Here is a 24,682-nt window from a genome sequence, read left to right as displayed (position 1 = left end):
TACGAGAAAACGAAAACCATGCAGGAACGTAATTTACAGACAAATCACTGGTTTCTCCAGCGGATGCTTAGGCGATGCACCTGGTTCACAAACGGACGCCTCTCCTTAGGTAAAAAGACATGATACATGAGCCTAAGACAGTAGGATTTGTACTGGCATTCGCTCTAAAGGAATTTTAGCAGACTTTGACATGCTCTGATCTAGGGGAACTTGATCCCAGGATGACTGACGGGAAGGACTCACGTGAGCTGTTCTGTATCTGAGGATTCACCCAACCGCATACTGAAATATTTAGAATGGAATTCCAGGAAGCTCCAAAAAGCAAATTTTGCCATGTGGAGGACCACCTGGACTTGTGTGGTTGACATGACGTGGAAGCACTGAACAAAGTATTACAAGTCCTCCAGAGATGGCCTGAAGTATGTGGGAGGAGTAGACAGTGTGGCACAGTTAGGTCAAAGCCTGGGGCACCTGCATGCAATACCTGAGTGTGGTGTGGGTCCTGGCTGCTCTGCACTTCTGGTTCAGCTTCCTGCTAATATACCTGTGAGGCAGAGGTGATGACGGCTTAACAGTTGGGTTCCTGCCACCCACTTGAAAAACTCGGATGAAGTTCTTGCTCCTGGCTATGGCCTGACCCAGTCCTGGCTATTGCAGGCATTTGAAGAGTGAAACAACAGATGGAAGACTTCTCTCTCTCTCTCTCTGCCCTTCAAATAGATAAATAAGTAAATAAATAATAACACATATGGGAGAAGGAGCATAGGTTATATTAAATATCATACTACTTTAATAAGGGGCTGTAGCATTGGTGGATTTTCCTATCTGTGGGAGGTCCTAGAACTAATCTCCCCTCCCCCCAAGACACCAAGGGATGACTATGGATTGAAATGAAACCTATTTAATGACTTTATACTTACATCTCAAGTGTAACTAAATCGCCAATGCCATGAGTAATGAAGCTGGCTTGGTCTTGGCTGCTCCTTTCCATACTGTCCATATGTTATCCCACACAGGTCAATGTGAAGCCAAGGTGAATGTCAAGGTTTCCAGACTTATGACCTCATCGCCCCATGTGCATCCTACACTCTGGGCAAACTGAGTTACTTGCTTTCCATAAATGCACTCCCTCCTCTACATTCATTATTTCTTACATGTTCTGTCCTTAGCAACCTGAATTCTCTTTCAAAAGACAGAGATGCCACAATGGTTAGGGAGCAGGTTCTGGACTCAGACCACTGGAGCTTTGGGGCCAGACCTGTGTAACCTTAAGCAAGCTACTAATTTGTCTGATGCTTGATTCTTATCTTTAAAACAGGACTGATAACAATAAAAGAGCCTGCCTGGTGGGGCTGCTGCTACCGTTAGATGGAGAAACAAGGGTAGGACAGACGAGCCACAGTGCAGGAGCCCAGAGCCTTCAAGGACGAGCAGCTGTTTCTGGCATCCAGAGAAGGCCTCCTGAAGCCACTCCTCTGCTGAGCTCTTAGGGCTTCTCCACGACTCTCCACTAGAAATCTTATTGTCTCCCCATATGTTAAGTATTCATTTGCTAGCTTCCCCTTGAACTTCTCTGTGGGTGTCCTGATGCAGTAGTTTTGTCTGCACCATCACGGAATTCCTAAGATGTCTCCCAATTCTGGAGCAGAATAAATGCAGGCACACCTTGCTCTCTGAATGTAATCTATTCCTAATAAATGTGTCAGGCAGCAAAGCTTCAAACAGTGAGAGTCGATATTCCGTGACGTGACATGCAGAACAGGAACAATTCACTTTTCAGAGCATCCAAACATATCAATTACCCAAATATTACTAAACTACTCCTAAATAGCTCTCTAACAATCTAATAGTGGTGTTTTTTTTTTTTTTTGCACAATGCAAAACATTTAAAAAGCAATTCTGTAGTTCTCTGATACTCAATGGAGTAATAAGTAGGCATGTTTGTGTGCAGTCTAACACTGAATGGAAGAGGTAATTCATTATCCTTCTAAACTGAGTACAGATTGTAAGAAAAAATACACAATGAGATCATATTGCCAAAGATTCCAAAGTTACTAATTACACCTGACTTCACAGTACCCCCAGATGCTTGGCCTAACCGAACACTGAAGGGCTCCATCCTTAGGGGAAAAGTAAGGAACTGCACACGATGTTCAGACACAAGCCAGACTGAGAGACGCCTTCCCCCCATATTCAAGTATCTGGCTACTCACAGAGCTTCCCTTCAAGACCAGCAGTGCTGGCTTCTCCTTGGTTCTTGCTAGAAACACAGACCTGCATTTCAAAGCACAGTCACATATGCCCAAGTCTGAGAAACTGAGCACTTTTTAAAAAGATTTATCTATTTGTTTTAAGGGCAGAGTTAGAAAGAAAGGGAGAGATACAGAGATACAGAGGGAGAGAGAGAGATACAGGAGAGAGAGAGTATCAATCGATCTCCTATCTGTTGGTCCCACTCCCAAAATGGCTGCAATGGCCAGGGCTGGGATGGACCAATGCCAGGAGCTGGGAGCTTCTTCCCACGTGAGTGCAGAGGCCTAAGCAATTGGGCCATCTTATGCAGCTTTCCCAGGCACATTAGCATGGAGCTGGATTGGAAGTGGAGCGGCTGGGACTCTGTCTGATGCCCATAGGGGATGCTAGAGTCACAGGTAGTGGCTTAACCTGATATGTCACAATGTCAGCTCCTATAGCAGGTTTTTAATTGGGAAGGATTTTGGCTAAAATTTTCAGTAAGTCATAGCGAATACTCAGATAGGGAAGATTCAAAGAACAAAGGGAGTCTGCTCATTAGAAGGTTGTAAAACAAGACAAAGAATATGGTGTAGATCCTTGCTTGTTGATCCAATTGCTCCAGGATCCTGAGTAGGTTATTAAACTTCTCTGCATCTCATTTTCCTCAATTTTTGTTGCAACTACAGTCATAAAAATATACTGTTTAATAAAGCTGTTTCAAAGATCAAATGAGACATTGCATGCAAAAATCTCAGACTTGGAACATGGTAGGAACAGTTCAACATTTATTATTTTTTGCCAGGAACTGTACTGAGTATTATATCACTTAGGTCTCCAAACAACACTACAAGGTAGGTGAGTGCTAGGATTCTTTTTTAAAGATTTATTTATATATTTATTGAAGAGACAGAGTTATAGACAGAGAGGGAGACGCACACACACACACACACACACACACAGAGTAAGAGAGGTCTCCCATGCACTCATTCACTCCCTACATGGCTGCAACGGCTGGAATCCAAAGCCAGGAGCCAGGAGTTTCTTCCCAATTTCCCATCTGGGTGCAGGGGCCCAAGCACTTGGACCATCTTCCACCGCTTTCCCAGGCCACAGCAGAGAGCTAGATCAGAAGTGGAGCATCCAGGCCTGGATCCTGTGCCCATATGAGATGCCAGTACCACAGGCAGAAGCTTAACCTACTGTGCCACAGTGCCAGCACCAAATGCTATGATTTTACAGAAAACAACTGAATAACTAGCTAGAGGTTCCAAGCAAGCAGGGGCTACACCAGGATGGGCCCATCCCACTAGGCTTCATGCTGCCCAGTAGACACAAAGCAATGTTGGTGCCTTTACTGGTTCTGAAAATTCTACAATTAGGCTAAATATTGGATTATCTGAATGGTCCTTCATTCTTCTTGGCTAAGGCTGGGCCTCTTTAAATCTTTCAAATGAACTGACTCCCATCAATGAAAATTTCAAATAAATTTGCCTAGATGTAGTGGTATCTTGGATCTCTCCAGCATTTCCCAGTGATTTACAATGAAATATGTTTCCAAACTACCTGGTTTCTTTCCCAGTTTATTCTTCTAATTTGAAGGAAGACTTCTCAGCGTTTTGCAAGGCTGGAAAGAACAGTAGGGTGACAGCTGCACAGGGAGAGGCAGGAGGCATAATCCTTAAATGAGTCTGCTTCGCAGTTCGATTATCATTGCCTAGATAAGCACACGTTCTTTTATATTCAGCCCAAAGACATTAAAGGAATATTACAAGTCCTTTGTAAACAAGGCTTCCAATTACTGAAAAAAAACAAAGCTTGTATAATCCCTCAGCAGCTGGTATATGTTAAGTTTGTACTTAATAGAAATAATTTAACAAGCCATTTAGTAACCCCCTACACAGGACACATAGAGGGCTGGATTTTCTGAGATTTAGATCAAGGGGAGGAGGAAAAGCTTCTGAAGGGGGAATTTGTGTTGGGGATATTGGAGCAACCTCACCCACAAAAATAAATACTTTTAATTGCTTTCTAAGTAGATATCAAAGATCTCTAGAAAAGAGAGCAAGAAATTGCAGGAACGGAAATTTACACCCTGGGAATCCAAGGGCCTGGTACAGAATGAAGTTTGAGCAAACTCTACCTGGAATCCACGGACTTCTGCTTCCATATGGCATTATGCTACTACTGGTGGAATATTCTGGAAGGGGACTGAAAGGCAAATTCCAACCTGTCTCAACATAATCTGTTATCAAAATCTACTGATTGGGCTGGCGCCGTGGCTCACTAGGCTAATCCTCCGCCTTGCAGCGCCGGCACACCGGGTTCTAGTCCCAGTCGGGGTGCCAGATTCTGTCCCGGTAGCCCCCCTTCCAGGCCAGCTCTCTGCTGTGACCCGGGAGTGCAGTGGAGGATGGCCCAAGTGCTTGGGCCCTGCACCCCATGGGAGACCAGGAGAAGCACCTGGCTCCTGCCATCGGATCAGCGCGGTGCGCCGGCCGCAGCACGCCGGTGGCGGCCATTGGAGGGTGAATCAACGGCAAAGGAAGACCTTTCTCTCTGTCTCTCTCTGTCCACTCTGCCTGTCAAAAAAAAAAAAAATCTACTAGTCAGCCTCCCTGTAATAAACTTCCTTGAAGGGTCACCAACGGCTTTGCTAAGTTCTGAAGTACACACAAGTCAAGTGTCTCAATCACCCGTTCTAAACATTCCATGAGCACACGGAAGTGCACCAGATATGAGGTTAGGAGCTGGCACTGCGGCGTAGTCCCATATGGGCATAGCTTCCATTCCTGGCTGCTCCACTTCTGATCCAGCTCCCTGCTAATGCACCTGGGAAAGCAGCAGCAGATGGCCCAGGTGCTTGAGCACCTGCTCCCACGTGGGAGATCCAGAAGAAGCTCCTGGCTCCTGCCTTTGGATCAGCTCAGTTCTGGCTGTTGCAGTCATCTGGGGAGTGAAACAGCAGATAGAAGATCTCCCTCTGTCTCTTCTCTCTAACTCTGCCTTTCAAATAAATATATAAATCTCAAAACAAAGAAACAAAGAAAAAACATGAGGTTAGGAGCATGCAGGACTGATTTATTTCAAATATTTCCTCTAGATTTTTCAAGTGATTTTAAAATTAGTGATAGTATTAAAATGAATCAAAACAAGCAAGGCTTTTCAGACCAACATTTCTCGCTGGAAAGGAGGTGATTTTGCACCCCAGGGGACATTTGGAAAAGTATGAGAGCTCTGATTGCCACGTGTGGGAGGAGTGTGCTCCTACGATGCACACATAGCTCCCTACAACGAAGAACTTCACCAACCAAAACGTGGGAAAGGCTGAGAAGTCCTGCTTTAGACTAACAAGACCCAAACTCCTTAGTATTCCCAGGAAAGTTAATTTAAAAAATTAAACCAGTACTTGATCAGTCCTTGCCCTGACTGTTGATGAACAACTTAATATGTTATCCCTCTTAGTATTTTTTTGTTTGTTCTACTTAATACTTTTGGTTGAATACTGTAATCAATACAGTTATTCTTAAGTGTTGAAACTTAACTGAAAAGCGATCGCTGTTAAATATAAGAGTGGGAATAAGAGAGGGAAGAGATGTGCAATTTGGGACATGCTCAAGCTGACTTGCCCCAAACGGTAGAGTTAGAAACATACCAGGGGATTCCAATTCAATCCCATCAAGGTGGCATGTACCAATGCCATCTCACTAGCCCAGGTGATCAATTTCTGTTCACAATTGATCATGATAGGACTAAGAGCCAAAGGGATCACATAAACAAGACTAGTGTCTTCAAATACTAACTGATAGAATAAAAAAGGGAGAGAACGATCCAACATGGGAAGTGGGTTACACAGCAGACTCATAGAATGGCAGATGTCCTAAACAGCACTCTGGCCTCAGAATCAGCCCTTAAGGCATGCGGATATGGCTGAAAAGCCCATGAGAGTATTTCAGGCATGGAAAGCCAAGACACTCTGGCAAAAAAAAAAAAAAAAAAAAAAAAAAAAAACAACAAACAAACAAACAAAAAAAACACACACCACCTAAATGAAAGATCTCTGCAAGTGAGATCCCAGTGGAAAGAACAGGTCATCAAAGAAGGAGGTACCTTTCTTTGAAGGGAGGAGAGAACTTCCACTCTGACTACGACCTTGTCTAAATAGGATCAGAGTCGATGAACTCAAAAGGCTTCCATAGCCTTGGCAACTCATGACAAGAGCCTAGGGTGATTACTGATGCCATAAACAAGAGTGTCAATTTGTAAAGTCAACAGGAGTCACTGTGCACTTACTCCTCATGTAGGATCTCTGTCCTTAATGTGCTGTACATTGTTATTTAATGCTATAACTAGTACTCAATATTTTTCACTTTGTGTTTCTATGTTGGTGCAAACTGTTGAAATCTTAATATATGCTAAACTGATCTTCTGTATATAAAGAGAATTGAAAATGAATCTTGATGTGAATGGAAGGGGAGAGGGAGTGGGAAAGGGGAGGGTTGCGGGTGGGAGGGAAGTTATGGGGGGAAGCCATTGTAATCCATAAGCTGTACTTTGGAAATTTATATTCATTAAATAAAAGTTAAAAAAAAAGGCAAAAAAAATTAAACCAAAATATAAGCAAGCAACAAATACTTCAAGCACAGAGATGAAAAGGAAGGTGATAGGCAATAATTTGTTCTTGATAACACTGCTAATATAGAAAGAAGTTTTAAAGAAAAGACAGATGAAATGCCTCCAAATACCCAACAAGCAGCTCAGAGGAATACAAAATGGTACAGATGGAAATGTCAGAAAGATGAATAAGGCAACTCCTTCCCTGCTTGGAAAAAATTTGAGCAATGTAAACTAAAAAACACTAAAGAAAAAATTTAACTTGTTTCTTTTTCTCTTTTTTTTTTTTTTAAGATTTATTTAAAAGGTAGCAATGGCGGGGGCTGGGCCAGGCCGAAGCCAGGAGCTACTTCCCGGTCTCCCATGTGGGTGCAGGGGCTCAAGTACTTGGGCATCTTCTACTGTCTTCCCAGGCACATTTGCAGGGAGCTGAATTAGAAGTGGAGTAGCTGGGACTCAAACCCATAGGGGATGCTGGTATCGCAGGGCTGTGGGCTTACCTGCTACGTCACAACACTGGCCCTATCACCTGTTTCTTGAGAGTAACCAGCCATGATACGCACACATGGGGACTAAGCGTTCAATCCCTTCCTGCTCTGGGACCCCAGGCCTCACAGCAGGCTGCTTTCAGACTGTGCCCGGATCAGTGGGTTGGAAGTAAGACTTGGCATCCCTCACAGAGCCCCAGACACAGAACACACCCCAGGAGTGAGTGGCTGCCCAGTTATGCCTGGCTGCCCAGTACTGACCTCTGTGGGGCCCTGACTTCCTGTATAAGCAACTCTGCAAAACAAGCATGGGAGAAGAGGAAGGTGTGAATGGATGATCAGCTCAGCAGTTAAGATGTTTGTTAAGACCCCAGGTCCCACATCAGATTATCAGGTTCGAATCTCGGCTCCACTCCCTATTCCGGCTTCCTGCTAAGGCAGGAGATGGCTCTAGCAGCAGACCTGGATTGAGTTTTGGGTTCATGACTTCAGCCTGGCCCAGACCTGGCTCTTGCAGACACTTGGGGAGTGAACCAGTGGATGGGGGCTCTCTATGCTTACTGTCTCTTTGCCTTTCAGAGATAAATAAAAGTTTTTAAAAAGTACTTTTTGTCTCACTGTTGCTGCTGCTACTGGACATAAATGAGGGGTACATTCACCTGAGACAATGTTTTTCTGTCCAAATGAAATTAACCTTGCTTCTCCTTCAGGGAATAAGATCTAGTTATTTAGTTGAGAGGCAGAGTTAGAGAGAGGAGACACACACACGGAGAGGGGGGGGGGAGGGGGAGAGGGGGAGTATGAGAATCTTCCATCTACTCGTTCACTCCCCAGAGAGCCACCATGGCCAGAGCTGGGCCAATTTGAAGCCAGGAGCCAGAAGCTTCCTCTGGGTCTCCCACATGGGTGCAGGGGCCCACGCACCTGGACCATCTTCCACTGCTTTCCCAGGCACATTAGCAGGGAGCTGGACTGGAGGTAGAGCAGCTGAGACTTGAACTGGCACTCATATGGGATGCTGGCACCACAGGCGGCAGCTTTACCCGCTATGCCACAGTGCTGGGCCCCCTCATATCCTTCTAACCACCCTCCATCTTTCCTGCCTCCACCTGTTATGGGCACTACATTTAGAATGGGTTTCTAATGCTTTTACAACAGAATCCTAAGCGATATTCTCATGCCATCTAAACCTCCAGGGTTGCAGCCAGGGCGTCTGTAAAGGTTGCCAAGCTCTGTAGGGGATTCTGACTCACATCCTGGCTATGGATTCTGGACTCTGAGTGACAGTTCCAAAACCCAGAGACAGTGACCACCTTCCCAGAAGCTTGGGACACCTTTCCAGAACCTGCTCGTGGATTTGAACCCTCTCTCACACGTGGCTTCCAGGAACCCATTGTTCCTTGCTGCAACTTCCCTGCACTATGATTCCTTGGCTCTCAGAACCCACCACGGGCCCTCCCTGCTTGGACAACCCAGGTACGCATCTTGCTCTGGCTCTGAGCTGGCACACGCTTGGCTGGAGCGGCTGCTCATGCCCCACATCCTGAAGCCACAACTCCAGGTAAAACCGTTTTCTCAGACCAAGTCAAACGCCAGGGAGGGAGGGCACCGTGGCCAGCCTCCCATCAGGGCAGGAGAACCAAGACGAGGGCTGATCTCTCTGTTCTGCTGATACTTCTGAAAAAATACATCTTAAAATAAGAAATTCTGTAAAGGAGAATCAAACCCAGTGCTGAAACACAGAGATGGAATCTTCGTGTCTAACTTCCTATCCCTATTACTTCCTGATGCTTCTTCCCGCCTTGGGGCTTCCTCACAGTTGAGCTCTGAGAATCATCACTGAGAACCAGGCTCCACCACCAGCAGTCATGTCTGTGCCACCTGCTTGCCTATCCTTCCTCCAACTAAATCCTCCTTGTTCTTTTAACCTTTGCTAATGGGCTCCACTTCCCAATCCTTAATTCATCTTCATTATTCTCTCCGGAACTCTCTTTAAATTCTTCACATACCTCTCAAGCTCACAGGGCTTGAAGTACCCAATAGAATCGAATCAAATCCAGGAAAAATGAACGTGGCTGTTACATTTCTGGGGGCTGCGGGGTGGGGGGTGGGGACTGGGTGAGTGCACTCGTTTAACTCCTCACTCTGGTTAGTAAATTCCTTCGTTTGGAGTGCAGCGGTATCAGGGGAGAATGCTAAGATATGTGCTTGGGGAAAGGTAGATGATGCCCCCCACTCTTATTCCCCAGAAGGCTTTTTTTCTCCTCCTCCGAGGAGTGTACAAGCATTCAGTGTGCACATCGACTGATAAAATTAATGTGCCGCAAGAAAAGGAAAGATGGACAGAACTTGGGAGATGGTAGGGACTGAAGGCTTGGCTCGTGAATTCTCAGCCATGTTTGCGTTACAGCTCCCAAGAAGAGGATTTAGACAGGGTTCTTTTCCCCATCATCACCTCTCTGCAATGCAATGTCACTATTGTAGATTGACTACAGACCTGTTTATGTTCTGTATGTGTATCTGTGCCTTATACATAATAAGAGTAGGATTTTTTTTTTTTTTTTTTTTTTTGCATGCTCTCCAAGAGTCCATTCTTCTCTGCTGGGGTGGCGTGGCCCGCACTGAGATCTCCTGGACTGGATGCTTTACCTTCTGTTCTTCCACCAGGAACGGGGCGGGTGCGTCTTTGCCCTTTTTTTTTTTTTTTTTTTTTTTTGACAGGCAGAGTGGACAGTGAGAGAGAGAGACAGACAGAAAGGTCTTCCTTTTGCCATTGGTTCACCCTCCAATGGCCGCCGCGGCCGGTGCGCTGCCGCCGGCGCACCGCGCTGATCCGATGGCAGGAGCCAGGTACTTCTCCTGGTCTCCCATGGGGTGCAGGGCCCAAGCACTTGGGCCATCCTCCACTGCACTCCCTGGCCACAGCAGAGAGCTGGCCTGGAAGAGGGGCAACCGGGACAGAATCCGGCACCCCGACCGGAACTAGAACCCGGTGTGCCGGCGCCACAAGGTGGAGGATTAGCCTAGTGAGCCACAGCGCCAGCCTGCCTTCTTTTATAGATGAGAAAGTACAGCTTGGAGTGATTGATTCCTGTGCTTCACAGCTCCCCAAGGCCAGCACAAGACTCAGCGTTGAAACCTGGGCCCTGGTTGCAGGCCTAGTGTTCATTTCTCCATATTATGCCAATGCCATAAAAATCCAGAAGCCTGTTCTCTATTATTTACAATAACATTAGTATTTCTGAGACAGATACTGCCCTGGCCAAATAATTCCCAACCTGGTAATCAATTAAAGAGCAAAAGGCCCCAATAATGTTTGTCCTTGCTTTCAGCCATTCTTCTTCTGACAAGTTCTGTATTCCGTGTTCAAGATTCTTAGGCTCGCCTTACACCAAGACAGTCTCCTGCCTGTCAGGGCTGAGCACCCAAGAGGATGTCTCTCTTCCCTGGACCAGAGCCATCAGTCCTCTGGCACAGCCTCTGCTTTTCCTTCTTGACCTTTGGTTACCAGATTTGCCATCGACTTGGTGGCATCTACGAAAGGCCGAAAGACTTTCACGGCAAACACTCACATGCACACCACGTAGGTTCTATGTTCGCTTAGAGCTTACGTATGTGTTCATGCCTTCATCCATCTTCAATCTAAATTTGCAAAATGTGTTTCAGGGAACGCTGCTGACACAGCCACCCCCCCCAAATGCATGGGCATGCCAATCATCAATCAGAATTCTGCACAGACTGGCTTTCACATGAGGAAGACACCAGCTTTGCACAGGAAATTAAAGCAAGTGTAGTGTATATATGCTCAGATGTTCTTACCAACACTGGGCCACCCTCCAAACAGGCCATCACTACCCAACAAGGGATGGGGGGAGGCACAAGACAGCAGTAACACTTGCTTCTTGTACCTGTCTGGGCCTCTTTCATCCATTTTCATGTGTTACATATAAACGCCAAGTTGAGCTGTGTTTTAGAATGGCTTGGAATAAAATCACTCAGCGAAAATTCTCTTTCTTCACTAACATGATACAAGAATACCTCACAAAGTGCATGGAAAAAATGGAATTAAAAGACAAGTTTATTTTGATATAAAAATTGAAGCCCATGCACAGTTTTTTCATAATACTCATTTTCCAGGAACTTTTTGAAGATTGCTTATATGTGTAGATTTCAAATTTTTGGCATAAAATTAAAAGGTAAGTTTGCTTGCATATCTATGGGCTTTCTGAAGTATCTTTGTACATGGTATTTGGAAGATGGTAGAAATGAAAGACCAGTGCCGCCAATACATAAACACCAGGCCCGTTCCTAAATCATTGACATGAATTAACTTATTCTTTGCAGTTACTTCTGGTGCAGAGCTACGGCTCAGTGACATTTCTGGAAAAGTCTAGACAGTCATTATTTAAGCTTTGAGGACCACTTCATCCCAGCTTCCGATACTCTGCTCTACCACAGGGCTTGAAAGCAGCCATGGACAATGCATGTTGCTGTGTACTAACAAAACTTTATCACAGCTGGCACCGTGGCTCACTAGGCTAATCCTCCACCTGCGGCGCCGGCACACTGGGTTCTAGTCCCGGTCGGGATGCCGGATTCTGTCCTAGTTGCCCCTCTTCCTGTCCAGCTCTCTGCTGTGGCCTGGGAAGACAGTGGAGGATGGCCCAAGTGCTTGGGCCCTGCACCCCATGGGAGACAGGGAGAAGCACCTGGCTCCTGGCTTCAGATCAGCGCGGTGCGCCAGCCACAGTGCGCCGGCCACAGCAGCCATTGGAGGGTGAACCAACGGTAAAAGGAAGACCTTTCTCTCTGTCTCTCTCTCACTGTCCACTCTGCCTGTCAAAAAAAAAAAAAAAAAAAAAAAAAAAAAAAAAAAACTTTATCACACAGTCAGGAGGCTGTCATTTGCCAATATCTCTGCTAGACAAGAATTAAGTCCATTCTCAGATAGCAACTTGAGAACATTTTACAATTAACTCAAAACACGGAGCTTGCCAATGCCTCAAAGGCCTTTTGAGTTAATGGTGGATCAAATCATCTCTTTATGTATGTGCCATCGCTTCTGCCCTGAGAAGAGAGAATCATTAATTTTTAAGCTGTGGTATATTGATGTCAACTTAAAAAAATCACAATGAACGGGAGAGGAAAATGGATTAAGTTATACTTTCAAATAACCAAGGCTTCTAAAACACAAAGGTGTCTGATCCATAGCCTTGAATTAAATGCTGCTGATGCCACATCATTAAGCACAGTCTTTGGGAAGTCATGGAACATGGAGGACCACAACAGGGCAAAGGGAAAACCAGAGAAGTGTAATTACAGACTTGGTAGACACACTCAGGGAGCTCCAGGAACAATTCATTGAACAATCAACGCGTAATTACCTAGAAAGACACAAGGTGCTGGATGGAACCAACGTGCCAAGGCTATTTCATTTCCTTCCATAGTAGACGGGGAGATGACACCGGCTATGTAAATAAGGAGGCGGGAAGAGACACCACCAGTGAGCCAAGCTTGTGATGCTGCCGGACAGGACTGGGAAATGCGGTGTACTCATGGCTAATGTCAAGTTGGAGGACACAGCCAAAGGTGAATGACCACCAGGGGCTCAGTCAATGTCAGAGATGACAGGTGAGCGGACACCGAGAAGAGGAGGCAGAGTTGGGAGAGCGCCGGCTTTGGACAGGCACTTCTTAACAAACTAGTCACTGAGAATCCTGAATTCAGACATACTCATTAAGCACACCCATGATGGACCCTTGGGGGAACCAGCATGTTGGAAAATGGAAATAATATTGGAAATATAATTGAGAGTAATTCTGACATGACGATCAACGATCAAATAAATCTACAAGGTTTTTTGCACAGTCACAGGTAAGGAAAACACCTAAGACACCTCCAGACAGGCAGAGTTCACAAAAGTAGACACTGAATATGAATGGAGATGGGAATGACCCATCTAAGAAGAACTCAATGAGAACAGATTTTTAAATCGATCATACAAACATCACACTAGCTGTATAATGCCTGCACGCCGAGAGTAGACGGCAGGGGTGGGAGATGAGGCTAAACTCAGAACTGGCCACAACCTTACAAGAAGGGTTCACGTTTGGTCAGTGTGACATAAACAGTGTGGGAACATTGGATACGGCAAAGAGAAAAGGCGAAACATGTTCATTTTGGATGGAAAATAACATCTAGGGGAAAACACACCTCAAAAAGATAAAGAAGGCTATGGGATGACTTGGTGTCTGTGTTGCATCCCTTTAACAGCCGAGCACAGTGCTGGGCAAACAGTAAGGATTAGCACTTGATCCTTCTGTTCCTTGGAACACAGGAGGGTACAGAGTGAGAGGCAGAGAGCAGCAAGAACAGTCCTCAGCCCAGTGATCCCACCCACGAGCGGGCGTCGGCGTCCCTGCAGAGCAGGTTAGGGCACAGGTCGCCGGGCGCCACCTCCCGAGTCTCTGATTCTAAGGGGGTGGGGGGTAGAGAATCTGCACTTCTCACAAGCTCCCAGGTGATGCCCTTGCTGCTGGTCCTGGGACCACACTGTGACAATCAGGGCCTGGATTTGGACGATGTGGGTTGAACTCTGGCCCTGCCTCTCGTGCCTCTTCTATGAGATGAGAGGAAGACCAATTCCTGTGGCCTGGTTCTGAGGAGTAACAGATGCCAAACCCTTCACTGGGTGCTCAGGGCACAGTAGGTACTGCACACGGGTCAGCTCTCATCGGAGATTGACAGAGAGGAGATAAACAGGCGCCACCAGGCAAGGTGGTCATAGCAACATCGGGACGGAGATGGCACCATCTGCACGTTTCTGATGGCAGATAGAGTCGAGGGTAAAAATTGGTTTTCGAGACGCTCAGCGCTTGGTTAGCCAGGCCACATCCTTCTAGGAGACAAGGCTTGTCTGAGCCAAAATGTCACCTGCTTTTATCAGCATTATTTCTCAGTGACAATTTAAACAAGTGAGCAAAATCATGAAGCCTATCTTGGGAGCTGTGCACCTCCTCCTCATCCCAGGAACCCCAAGCCCCACAGGCAGGTAGTGGGCCTGGCCGCAGGGCCACACAGCAGGCATACCAGGCTGCTCTGGGTAGTGACTGCTATGGAGGTCCGGGTATCATCTTCATCTGCTTCTGCTGCCATATCAGAATACCACCAACCGGGCCTTTGATAAATAAGTTTGTTAGGCTCATGGTTCTAGAGGCTGGGAAGTCGAGGGCATGGTGGTGGCATTTAGCAAGGGCCTCTGTGCTACGGACGTCACAACGTGATGGAAGGGCAAGCCAGCATGCCGGAGGCAGGAGAGAAAGCTGGGCCCCACTCACACCTTGAGCCAGGAGCACAATCCCTGAGAAACTAACCCACTGCCTCCATAGCAACTTTAATCCATCGGACACAGAGACATTCCCATGACCCAGTCACTTAGAAGGCCCCACATCTCATCGTGGGTACAATGTCAATCCAATACAGCATGTGTTCTGGAGGGGACCTTCAGTCAAAGGCGTGGAAGCCTAGCCGTACGGTGACAGCCCTTCCCTGTCACTGCTGTGCCTTGGTTTGGGCCGCCTCACTCTCATCCGTGGATGCATGATGGGCTATCTTGGTGTACAGCTGTCACAGGCTAGGCAAGGCTGGCAAAGCACATGTGGCAATACAGGTTGCTGCCAGCTACTCACATTTGCCCAAAACAATGAACTATACAACAGAGAATCCCATCTCAGGAAAGAGAACACACATTTTCAAGTTAGATTTTAAGAAGTCACCCAGGGAGATTCTATAATATTCTCGGGGGGGGGGGGGGCTGGCATTGTGGCACAGCGAGTTAAGCCACCACCTATGATGTCAGCATCCCATATCAGAGCACTGGCTGGAGCTCCAGCTACTCCGCTTCTGATTCGGCTCCCTGCTAATGTGCCTTGGAAGGCAGCAGAGGATGGCCCAGGTGCTTGGGCTGCTGCACCCATGTGGGAGACCTGGATGGAGTTCCAGGCTCCTGACTTTGGTTGGAATCATTGCAGTCATTTGAGAAGTGAACCAGCAGATGGAAGATCTCTCTCTCTCTGTGTAATTCTGCCTGTCAAATAAATACATGCTTACAAAAGAAAAATAAGAATCTTCTTAGGAAGCTTTGCATACGATCAGGCCTTGCCTGCTCTCCCACATGCTCTTGTCCACTGTGGCCTCAATTCACACCCTGGTGTGGGTGCTGTTCCTCAGTGACTTTCTGGGTCTACAGCAACTTAGCCCCAGAGTCCGTATCCAGGGCTATGATCACACCTTGGAAACGCATATACATCCTGGGTCTGTATTACATTAGAAATCCAAACTGTTCCAAAGACAGTGAATTCTTTTTTTATTCTTGGTGGGGGTATGGGGGTATGGAAGCTATGTATTTTGGTACATCACAGTACTTGACAATAAGAACATTTATATTTTATAAAACGCACAAAAAAATGTTCAGTTCCATCTTTGGGGGAAAACCCCTCATATGTTAAATTTTTTTCTAGCGCTTTTTTATTTTTTTCCTGGAAGCTTCTCTCTCTACACTCCAGTCAGCCTAAAACCAAAGTAATTCCAGCTCAGGACAGAACTGCATGAAGAAAAAGAGCTGACTGCATTAGTGAGTGAGATGAAAGCCTGGAGGACTGATGATGAGAAAGGCCCCTTATTCTCAGTTGTGTCAATATTAAGAGGAAAAAAAAGAGAACAGTGGACAAAGTCTAGGACGAAATGAACAGATATATTTCTTACTTGGGAAGAAATAGCCCTCTGATTACTAGCCATAAAGCCAATTAAAAGGTAATGACATTGATTTTTGTTTGTGGCTGGTGCAATCAATCTCATTATTTTAGAGACATACCTTGTCTGCAGTGTTCACATTCCACCAAATACACTTTGTCTTAAAACGTGTACTTTCAGTGGATAAAAGAAGGAAGTGAAGAGAACTCAGAGAGCAGAAAATTCCTCTGAGTTCACTTAAAATTTGGGGTTTGAAATGTCCTGAGAGTTGAGGATGATACAAGCAATCAATAGGGCTTGTTAACATCTTCCAGACGCCCCTAAGACAAGACAAACAGCCTGTGAAGTCTCGGTCTGATGAATAAAAATTTCAAAAGCAGGATGCAGAAACGGAAGGCTTTTGTAGAGTTCAAAGAACAGGTTTCACCGATCCATGTAGGAAACAGCCAAGCAGTAGAGACTGAGGAATGCCAAAAACGGCAAAATGCTCCTAAGGAGGGCAGGATTCTTCCAAGTGGGATCTACAAATGCCAGGGATGCACTAGCAGGTGGAGTAGGGGTGCCCCCTGCCCTCCCCGCACTGCCAGCTCGGCTCTCTCTCCTGTGCTCCCCCTTAGCTCTGAGGCTCAGCAGAAAAGCTGCTTCTGATAAGCCGTGCTAGGAGTCTCGGTTCTAAAATCCACTTTTACATTAGGAAAACAAAAAGGTTTTCCCAAATAGATTATTCCAAGGCGAGGGAGAAGAGAAATGATACTGTGTAAAATGGGGAACGATTTGAAATAATAGCCTGCCATTTTATTTCCCTTTTTTTGAAATGGCTTTTTAAAATCCCATATTCACTACAGCAATTTCCAAAAAGATGACACCAAATCATTTACAGTCACAAAAAATCTTCTGCTTGTTTGCTGTGTCCTTTAGGCGATTCTAGTGGAATTTTGGCCTTTGGGGAAAGCCAAAAAGAAATGTAGACCATTCCAGGAAAAAAAAATACTAGTCTGTGTTTAAGTAAAATACCCCAACAACTGCCAAAAGCCCAGCTCGCTACCCTAATAACAGCATTGAGAAAATCGGATACGCTATTAGTAATAGTTTGAGGATTCAAAATCCCTTACGTTAGCGGTCTCTATCCTTTTTTCCATCACTTTGCTAGATATTTACTGATTACACATTTTTGCTTAGCTATGCTCAGTGCTAGGGAGATACCTATGATTAAGACTGATGAAGTCCCCAGAGAAAGATACACAGCAACAATTAAATAGATACATTTGGAAAGTGTAATAGTGATACACTAAGTACTGCAAGGAGACAGGACACAGAATACCTGAGGATTGGGGCAGGTGCTCATTTTTATGGGGTTAAGGAAGGCCTTGTTTATCAGGTAAGAGATGCTATGAAACCTGGATATGCAGGGAACCTGGGAACCAGACTTCCAGGCAAAGGACAAGTGCAAAGGCCCTGTGATAGCAACACTGTGGTTTGTTTGACGGATGGAAATGGAAGCTAGCGGGGCTGAAAGGCAATCTAGAGAGAATGCTGCAGACAGGGCAGTGACAATCCTGCAAACACACAGCAAGATTTGCTTTGATTTTAAAAGTAATGGGAAGAGGCCGGCGCCACAGCTCACCAGGCTAATCCTCCGCCTGCGGCGCCGGCACCCCGGGTTCTAGTCCCGTTTAGGGCACCAGATTCTGTTCCGGTTGCTCCTCTTCCAGTCCAGCCTTCTGCTGCGGCCCGGGAGGGCAGTGGAGGATGGCCCAGGTGCTTGGGCCCTGCACCTGCATGGGAGACCAAGAGGAAGTGCCAGGCTTCTGGCTTTGGATCGGTGCAGTGCACTGGCCGTGGCGGCCATTTGGGGGGTGAACCAACGGAAGGAAGACCTTTCTCTCTGTCTCTCTAACTCTGCCTGTCAAAAAAAAAAAAAAAAAAAGAGTAATGGGAAGAATATTGAAGGCTCCAATTTATATACAAAGATGAGTCGGGATTCTGCCTGAAGAATGAAGTGTGTGTGTGTGTGTGTGTGTGTGTGCGCGCGCGCGCACGCAGGCTGTGAACCGGGTGCCAAGAGTGGGAGCAGGGAGACCGGAGAGGACAGGAGCCTGTTGACCTGCCCTAACCCAGGCAGGAAGCAGTGATGGCCCGATCCTGCGGTAGTCACGGAGATGCAGTAATGCCGGAAGTTAGAAGATGGATGTGGGGGAAACCTGCTGCCTGCTAAGAACAGAAGGGAAGCGAGTGAGAGTATGAAGAGGAGAACCACGGGCTCCTGAGGTTAGGCACCATTTCACAGTGGAGCCCAGCTCTGTTTAGAACGCGAGGCTTCGACGGCTGGGGAGAGGCCCAGCACACACCTGGACAGTGGAGTCTGGAGCCCGGGCTGGAGGTCTTCGCAGAGAAACATGTGCTGGAGTCGGTGCTCAGCACAGTCCTGGGAAGCCCACCCAGTCTCACAGTTGGTAACGAATCAATTCTTCGGAAGGGACTGACTGACAGAGAGGACGAGGGCGGAGTCTGCAACCTGGGAGATGTCTCGCGTCTCCTGGCCAGGAGCCTTGAGGAAAGGTGTGTAGAGTGCCAGGTGCCGCGGCATCTCAGTAGTATTAATTCAGAGAGATCAATCTCCAGAAGGCAATGAGCTGCTCCTTCAGCGGCTGCCCCTGCCCGGCTGAACGGGCGCCAGAGCTGCTGCTCAGCCGCTGGGACCTCCTGTTCCTCGTCCTCAGGATCGTGCCTTGTGCCAGGTCAATTCCTGACCCGAGCATCTTGCCTTGTTCTTGGGCATCACCATTTGGCACTCCCATGTGGAGAATCCTCCTCCTGCTCTGCCTCTGTCCCTCGGGACTGTCTCACAGCCAGCTCCTCACAGGCTGCCACACCAGCCAGGAATCGTGACTGCTTATCGAGCACCTACTATGCGCCAGGGGCCATCCTAGACACTGGACAATCACAGCCCATGACAGCAACCCTGCCAAGTGGATTCCACCCTCGGATTCCAAGCCAGGAAGCTGGAAAGAGGCACAGCCGGAAGTCTCAAGTCCAAGGTGCCTCCTTGGCTTTGCTGAGCTTGTTGAATGGTGCCTGTGGTGTGGTCTGAATGCCTGGCTCATCAAATTTCCAGCAAAGGTCCCATCCATGATTGGGAGCTGTGGACAGCAAGCTACGCAGCGAGCCAGGTGGCCCTGGAGTGACAGTGGCCCTTTGCGTCCGTCATGGCAAGCTTCACTCAGGGCACCAATGTGTGCATTTAGCACATGAGCCCAGGGGCCTGATGTGACAGAGGCCCATGCCAAAGAAGGTACCAATCATCAGAGAAATACTGGAGAATGAGGGCAGAGGAGCAACCCAGCCAGGGACCAGGGAAGGAGTGGCCGGGTTCGGTGCAAACCCAAGACGGCTACATCGGAAAGGAAGGTGTGGGCTCTTCCGACCTGGCTAAGACATGAGATGCAACAGAAAAAAATTGTAACATAGGCTTTATGTAAAGGTGTTGCCAGAGCTTCAATCGGTCAGGCCTCGCGCTCTAATGGAAGGGCTGTCTGTCTTGATCAGGCAGGTACCCAGAGCAGACAGGTGTATGACAGGGCAAAGAGGCATCTGGTGAAGCACCACGGGCAGCAGGAGCATCCAAGAGTGGGCAGTGCCTGCCCCTGCAGGAGGCCAAGTCCGGAAAGGGGCAGGAATTCTTTGCAATGAACTTCACCTTGGAGGACCCGGGGAATGGACGCCACCCCCTATGGCTCTCAGCTGAGTGGCATCTGTGCAGCAGCCAGCAAACTTGGCCCTTTGGAACCTGACACCTGCTGCCTGCTAGGGAAAGGGGGCTGTGGAAGGCCCGTGTTTCACAGCGGAAAGGGGATATGGATTCCCCAGAGGCGAGTGACCTGTGGGGCCAGCGCTGATCAGGCAGGGCTTACCCACAAATCAAGCTGGCCAAAGGGCACAAGTGGGCAGCCAAGCTCAGCAGACAGACAAGAGGGGAAGAAAGGCTGTGCATGTATCCTATCCTTCAGGGATGGTGGAGGGTGAGAGCTGTGAAACATTAGCTGGCTGGGCAGTGCACACAGCCGATGCCTCTCCATCAACCGGGGAGGGCTCTTTAAGAAAATAATCCGAATGCACCTCTCTCCACTGCAGACATCCCACAAAGTCAGCCAGCCTACTCCCCCCCAACCCGCCCCTACTTCCCCCTCTCTCTCACACACAGGCAAGGTTTTAGACATACATATTTAATTACATCCTAATTTTGTTCTCTTTTTTTAATGACATTCAACATGCCAATAGCTGAAAGCGGCTTTCCATACACATACACTCAACACAGGAACGAATGAATGACTACCCTGCACTTGAGTTTCAAGTGTGGGTGCCAGACCGCGCCTGGTAGCTTTGTGTGGACACCTCCAAGTGGAGTCCTTGGCCACTTGCTAATTCTGAACGTTCTTTTCATCCATACACCGAAGCCCCTCGATCTCCCTACACACATGGTGATAGCTTTTCTGGGAGAAATACTACATGAAAAGCAGTAGGGAAGGAATTTTTAGCAACTCGTTTCTTAATTCTCTCTGAGAACACCCTTATTGAGCACAGCTCATTAAAACATTTATGCTTGTCCTATTTTTCTCTTGTTTCGACGCGGCTAGAAATCCAAAGCACAACAGAAGGCAGAGGCAGTGACGGGACAAGATCCGACTACCAAATAAACTGGAACTCATCCTGGGCTTTTTCACACGCCTCGGCTTTTTTGTTGTTGTTGTTTTTCCCCAGTTATTTTCCTGGGATGAAATGTCTTCTCTATTCAAATCCAGATTACTTGAAGAAATTTAATCCCCTTCGAAAGCAACATTTTCTGTAGAAAAACTCAGTAAGCCACGTAAGCTGACTCTGGATAAGGACATGGATGGGCTGAGGCCTTTGAAACAGGCTCAGAACCCGAAAGCACTGGTGCTCAAGGCTGAATCTCAAGGGTGTTGGAATTGGAGCCCCTGCCCCAGCAAGGCACACAGGGTGCTTTCAAAGCTGCCTGCTACTTTACACTTTATCAAAGGAATAATAACAAAAATAAGTAAGGACCCATGGTTGGAAGGATGTTATTTTGTTCATTAAAGCAATCGTCTGGGGGCCAGTGCTGTGGCATAGCGGGTTAAGCCACCACTTGCAATGCAGGCATCCCATAGGGGTGCCGGTTCGAGTCCTAGCTGCCCCATTTTTGATCCTGTTCCCTGCTGATGTGCTTGGGAAATCAGCAGAGGATGGCCTTTCAGTGCTTGGGCCCCTGTGCCCATGTGGGAGACCTGGAGGAAGATCCTAGCTCCTGGCTCCGGCCTGGCCCAGCCCCAGCCATTGCACCATTTGAGGGGCAGGCCAGTGGATGGAGGATCTGGATCTGGATCGCTCGCTCGCTTGCGCTTTCTCTCCCTCCCTCCCTCCCCCTCCCTGCCTCCTTCCCCTGTAACTTTGACTTGCAAAATAAACAAACATTTTTCAAAAAGAAATTGGCTGACTAAAGTGGCACCCAGAGGAACAAGAAATCTGAGTGCAAGAGGGCCAGGAAGCTTGGAGGGCTGGGGAGCCCTTGCACGGGGGATGCGTTTTCTAAGCTGTTGCCAAGAATGAAAACACAGTGACTTTTCCTATAAGGTTTGGTTTGGTTACTTAAACACGAAGCGCAAAGATGGCCCCTGTCTCTGCAATGGTGCAAGACAGGAGAATTCGGATTCCAAGTTAGCTTTCAAGTGTTTTTAAAATAACGTCTGGCTTCAAAATACAGAACGTGCAGATGTTAAACTTGGCGATGTTCTGACAAACATGAGCAGGAATGAGCTCCCGTGAAAACCACACCGCCTCCAGTATCAACACGGTGCTGACAATTCACCAGAGCTATGGGAAGGAGCTGGGTACTGACCTCCCGGGAACAGACGATCCTCTTGGGACGAGGCGCCTCTTGCTGTAGCTGATACACTGCCAATAAAGCAAAAACAAGCAATCCCTTTAGGAAACAGCAACGCACACCAATGCCCAACACGCCTTCAACTCCATCCACCCAAGCACATCTCAAGAACAGCAACTACAAAACATAAAAAATAAAGAAAAACCAAAGGGGATAGGGCACCTTTTTTATTAGACTGGATAAAGTCAGATCATTTATATGGAAATTAGTTGCCATGAATGTAAACTGGCAAAATTGATTTCTCTTTTCTCCTTATAAGGCCAATTGAGTTTCATAATTGTTACTGGCATTGTTCATTTGGTGGCTTTCGAGGGAGACTAGATGCTATTCAACTTCTTCTGACTTTTTGAAAAATGAAATTCCAAGGGTAAGCCTCCGACTAGTAAGACAGGGTAAATAGGATTCTCGAGTTTAGGCGCTGAGGGCTCTGTGCACACCAGGGGGAAGCTGGCACTGCCACTTGAGTCTCCCTCTGAACCATTCCACTTGTAGACAGACAGGGGACTGTGCCGTGAGTGAGTGAAACGCCAAGGCGCTTTCTGGGCTCTCCTCTTCCCTCCAGTTTTTGCTCTATCTCTGTGGATGCCCATCCATTTGACTCCTTCCTATCCCCGTCACATCTGAAATCCTAACAGCCACTCACTTACCCTGCTTTAACAATACACCCGTCCCTCCAGCCTGGGGCATAAAATCCGGCAAGCTTTTGTAGGCACCTGATTTAGTGAATCATTATTTGTGATTTTTTTTTTCTGCTGCTCAGCTAAATTAGTTACTTCTCCCAGGGGGAAAGCTACCCTAGGCTGACACCTTAGCATTTTATTTCGGAGAGATCAGAGGCAGCCAGCAATCAAGGTGATGTTATCTTGGGAATCTTGAGAAGAATTAATTTCAGATGGGATAAAGCCACAAAAAAGTCCAAACAAAAATCACACCCAGTCTTCCTAGAAAATGTAATAAGCAAAAACTTATGATTTATTCTCAGGTCTAAAAATATTTGAAAGAAAAAAATTTAATTGAAGGGCAGTCACAGGGGAACAGATATGAAAATAATGGCATATATTTTGTAATCCTGGCTCCACATGGTTGTTTGCTATCTCATTAAGGTAGAGGACCCAGCCCTAGCATGCAGAGGACACTGACCCACTACTAGATGTCTGAATAGGCCACACGTAGGCTGCCCAGACTGACGACCGTGCGTGTGACACCTCAGGACAACAGCACCCGCCTGTGACAGCAGAGCTGAAGGAGACCAGCAATGACTGGCAGTTAAAAGAAGGCCTCCATGCACCTTCCTCCCCCTGCAGATTCCAGTGGAGTGATGCCAAGAGGGGTGGGCCACAGGAAAGACGAGTGACCGTGCCCACGGCCTCTTCAACCCACCAGCACCCTTGCCGTCTCCCTTTTCCCTCGGTGTCCCCACCCCATGCCTACTGCTGACTCCTCCTCCTCAACCCCTCCAGGGCTCAGAGGTCACACCCAAGGCTCACCTGAGCCCCTCTCTGGGACTCATTCTCTTTCCTCTCCTAACACCTCCTTTCTCACCCATCTCTGCTCAGCACCTTCCTCTAAGCTCCAGGCTGCATATCTAATCTCAGACATTCCTCCTGAGTTTGGCCAAAGGACCTCAAACTCAACATCCCAAAAACTGAACTAAGGATCACTGCCTCCCAATAGGACCTCTCTGTGGATCCCGTGAAGGACCCAAGGCCCAGCCACTTCTCTGGCAGGTGTTTCCTACGTCACCCATGACAACTCACGTGACCAGCTCCCCATCAGTCTATCATCCTGGCTCTGTTCATGTTTCTCAGGCCGTCCATTCCTGTCCATCACCATCACTGACACCCTACCCCCAGCTCTCGGCTCTGACCCCCTGTAGCCTCTTTCCTACCCCCTGGCCAGTGTGGCTATTTTAAAATGTCAACCAGACCACGTTGCTTCCATGGTCTCCCACCGCCGCTGGATGAAGGCTAAAGTCTCTAACATGTGCCCCTGTCATGGACAGTTGTGTCTCTGCCAACTTCTACGACTTCCCCAGGAACCATGCTCTCTGCTCAGCCCTTGGCTTCCTCCTCCTTCCCTAAATGCACACCACTCCCTTCAACCTCAGGGCCTTTGCAGTGCTATCCCTTTGGTCCATGCTATCCCCCTCTCCACCTCTGGCAACCTCATCATTGTGACCTCAGTCCAAACATCAGTGTCATGAGGGAGCCTTTCAGGATGTCTCACACCAGACCCAAAAACGTCATCCCCATTCTGTGCCATTGCAACTCCTTGCACTTCACTTTACAGGATCTATCACAATCGTAAGTCTGCATTTATTGGTGGGAGTTCTAAAAACAATGCTTGCTTTTCCCCATGTTAGAAGTCCCACTGTGAAGGCAGACATTGTGTTTGCTTCATTTTATGGTCCTGGCATTTGCTAGAGTGAAACGGCTAGAAACAGAACTAAAACAAGCAGCAGCTTCGGGGGGTGGGGGGAGACATGGGAATTAGCATGGTAAGTGCAGAAGTGGGCAAAGTGTCACTCATTCCAGGCTGTGGGGTGCCAATCCCCAATGGAAGGAATAGCTCAGAGGGTCTTCCCATGGATCCCACATTCCTGTAACAGTGCTTGAGAATGCTCTTCATACTTGGACATGTGATACTATCTGAGATA

The 24,682-nt window shown here is 47.4% G+C and overlaps 1 protein-coding gene across 1 annotated transcript in view; it reads right to left on the bottom strand.

Moving 5' to 3' along the window:
• The window catches only part of CHN2 (chimerin 2), a 279,635-nt gene that overhangs the window by 97,468 nt on the left and 157,485 nt on the right, over positions 1-24,682 (bottom strand). Inside the window, exon 3 of the mRNA XM_070059690.1 lies at positions 21,982-22,037. Within this exon, the coding sequence (XP_069915791.1) occupies positions 21,982-22,037 (56 nt within the window). The remainder of the gene's footprint in view (positions 1-21,981; positions 22,038-24,682) is intronic.

This window comes from Oryctolagus cuniculus, chromosome 16, assembly GCF_964237555.1.
Source record: "Oryctolagus cuniculus chromosome 16, mOryCun1.1, whole genome shotgun sequence".
NCBI lineage: Eukaryota > Metazoa > Chordata > Mammalia > Lagomorpha > Leporidae > Oryctolagus > Oryctolagus cuniculus.
Note: the sequence above shows the minus strand (reverse complement) of the source record. Positions and strands in the feature narration are given on the sequence as shown.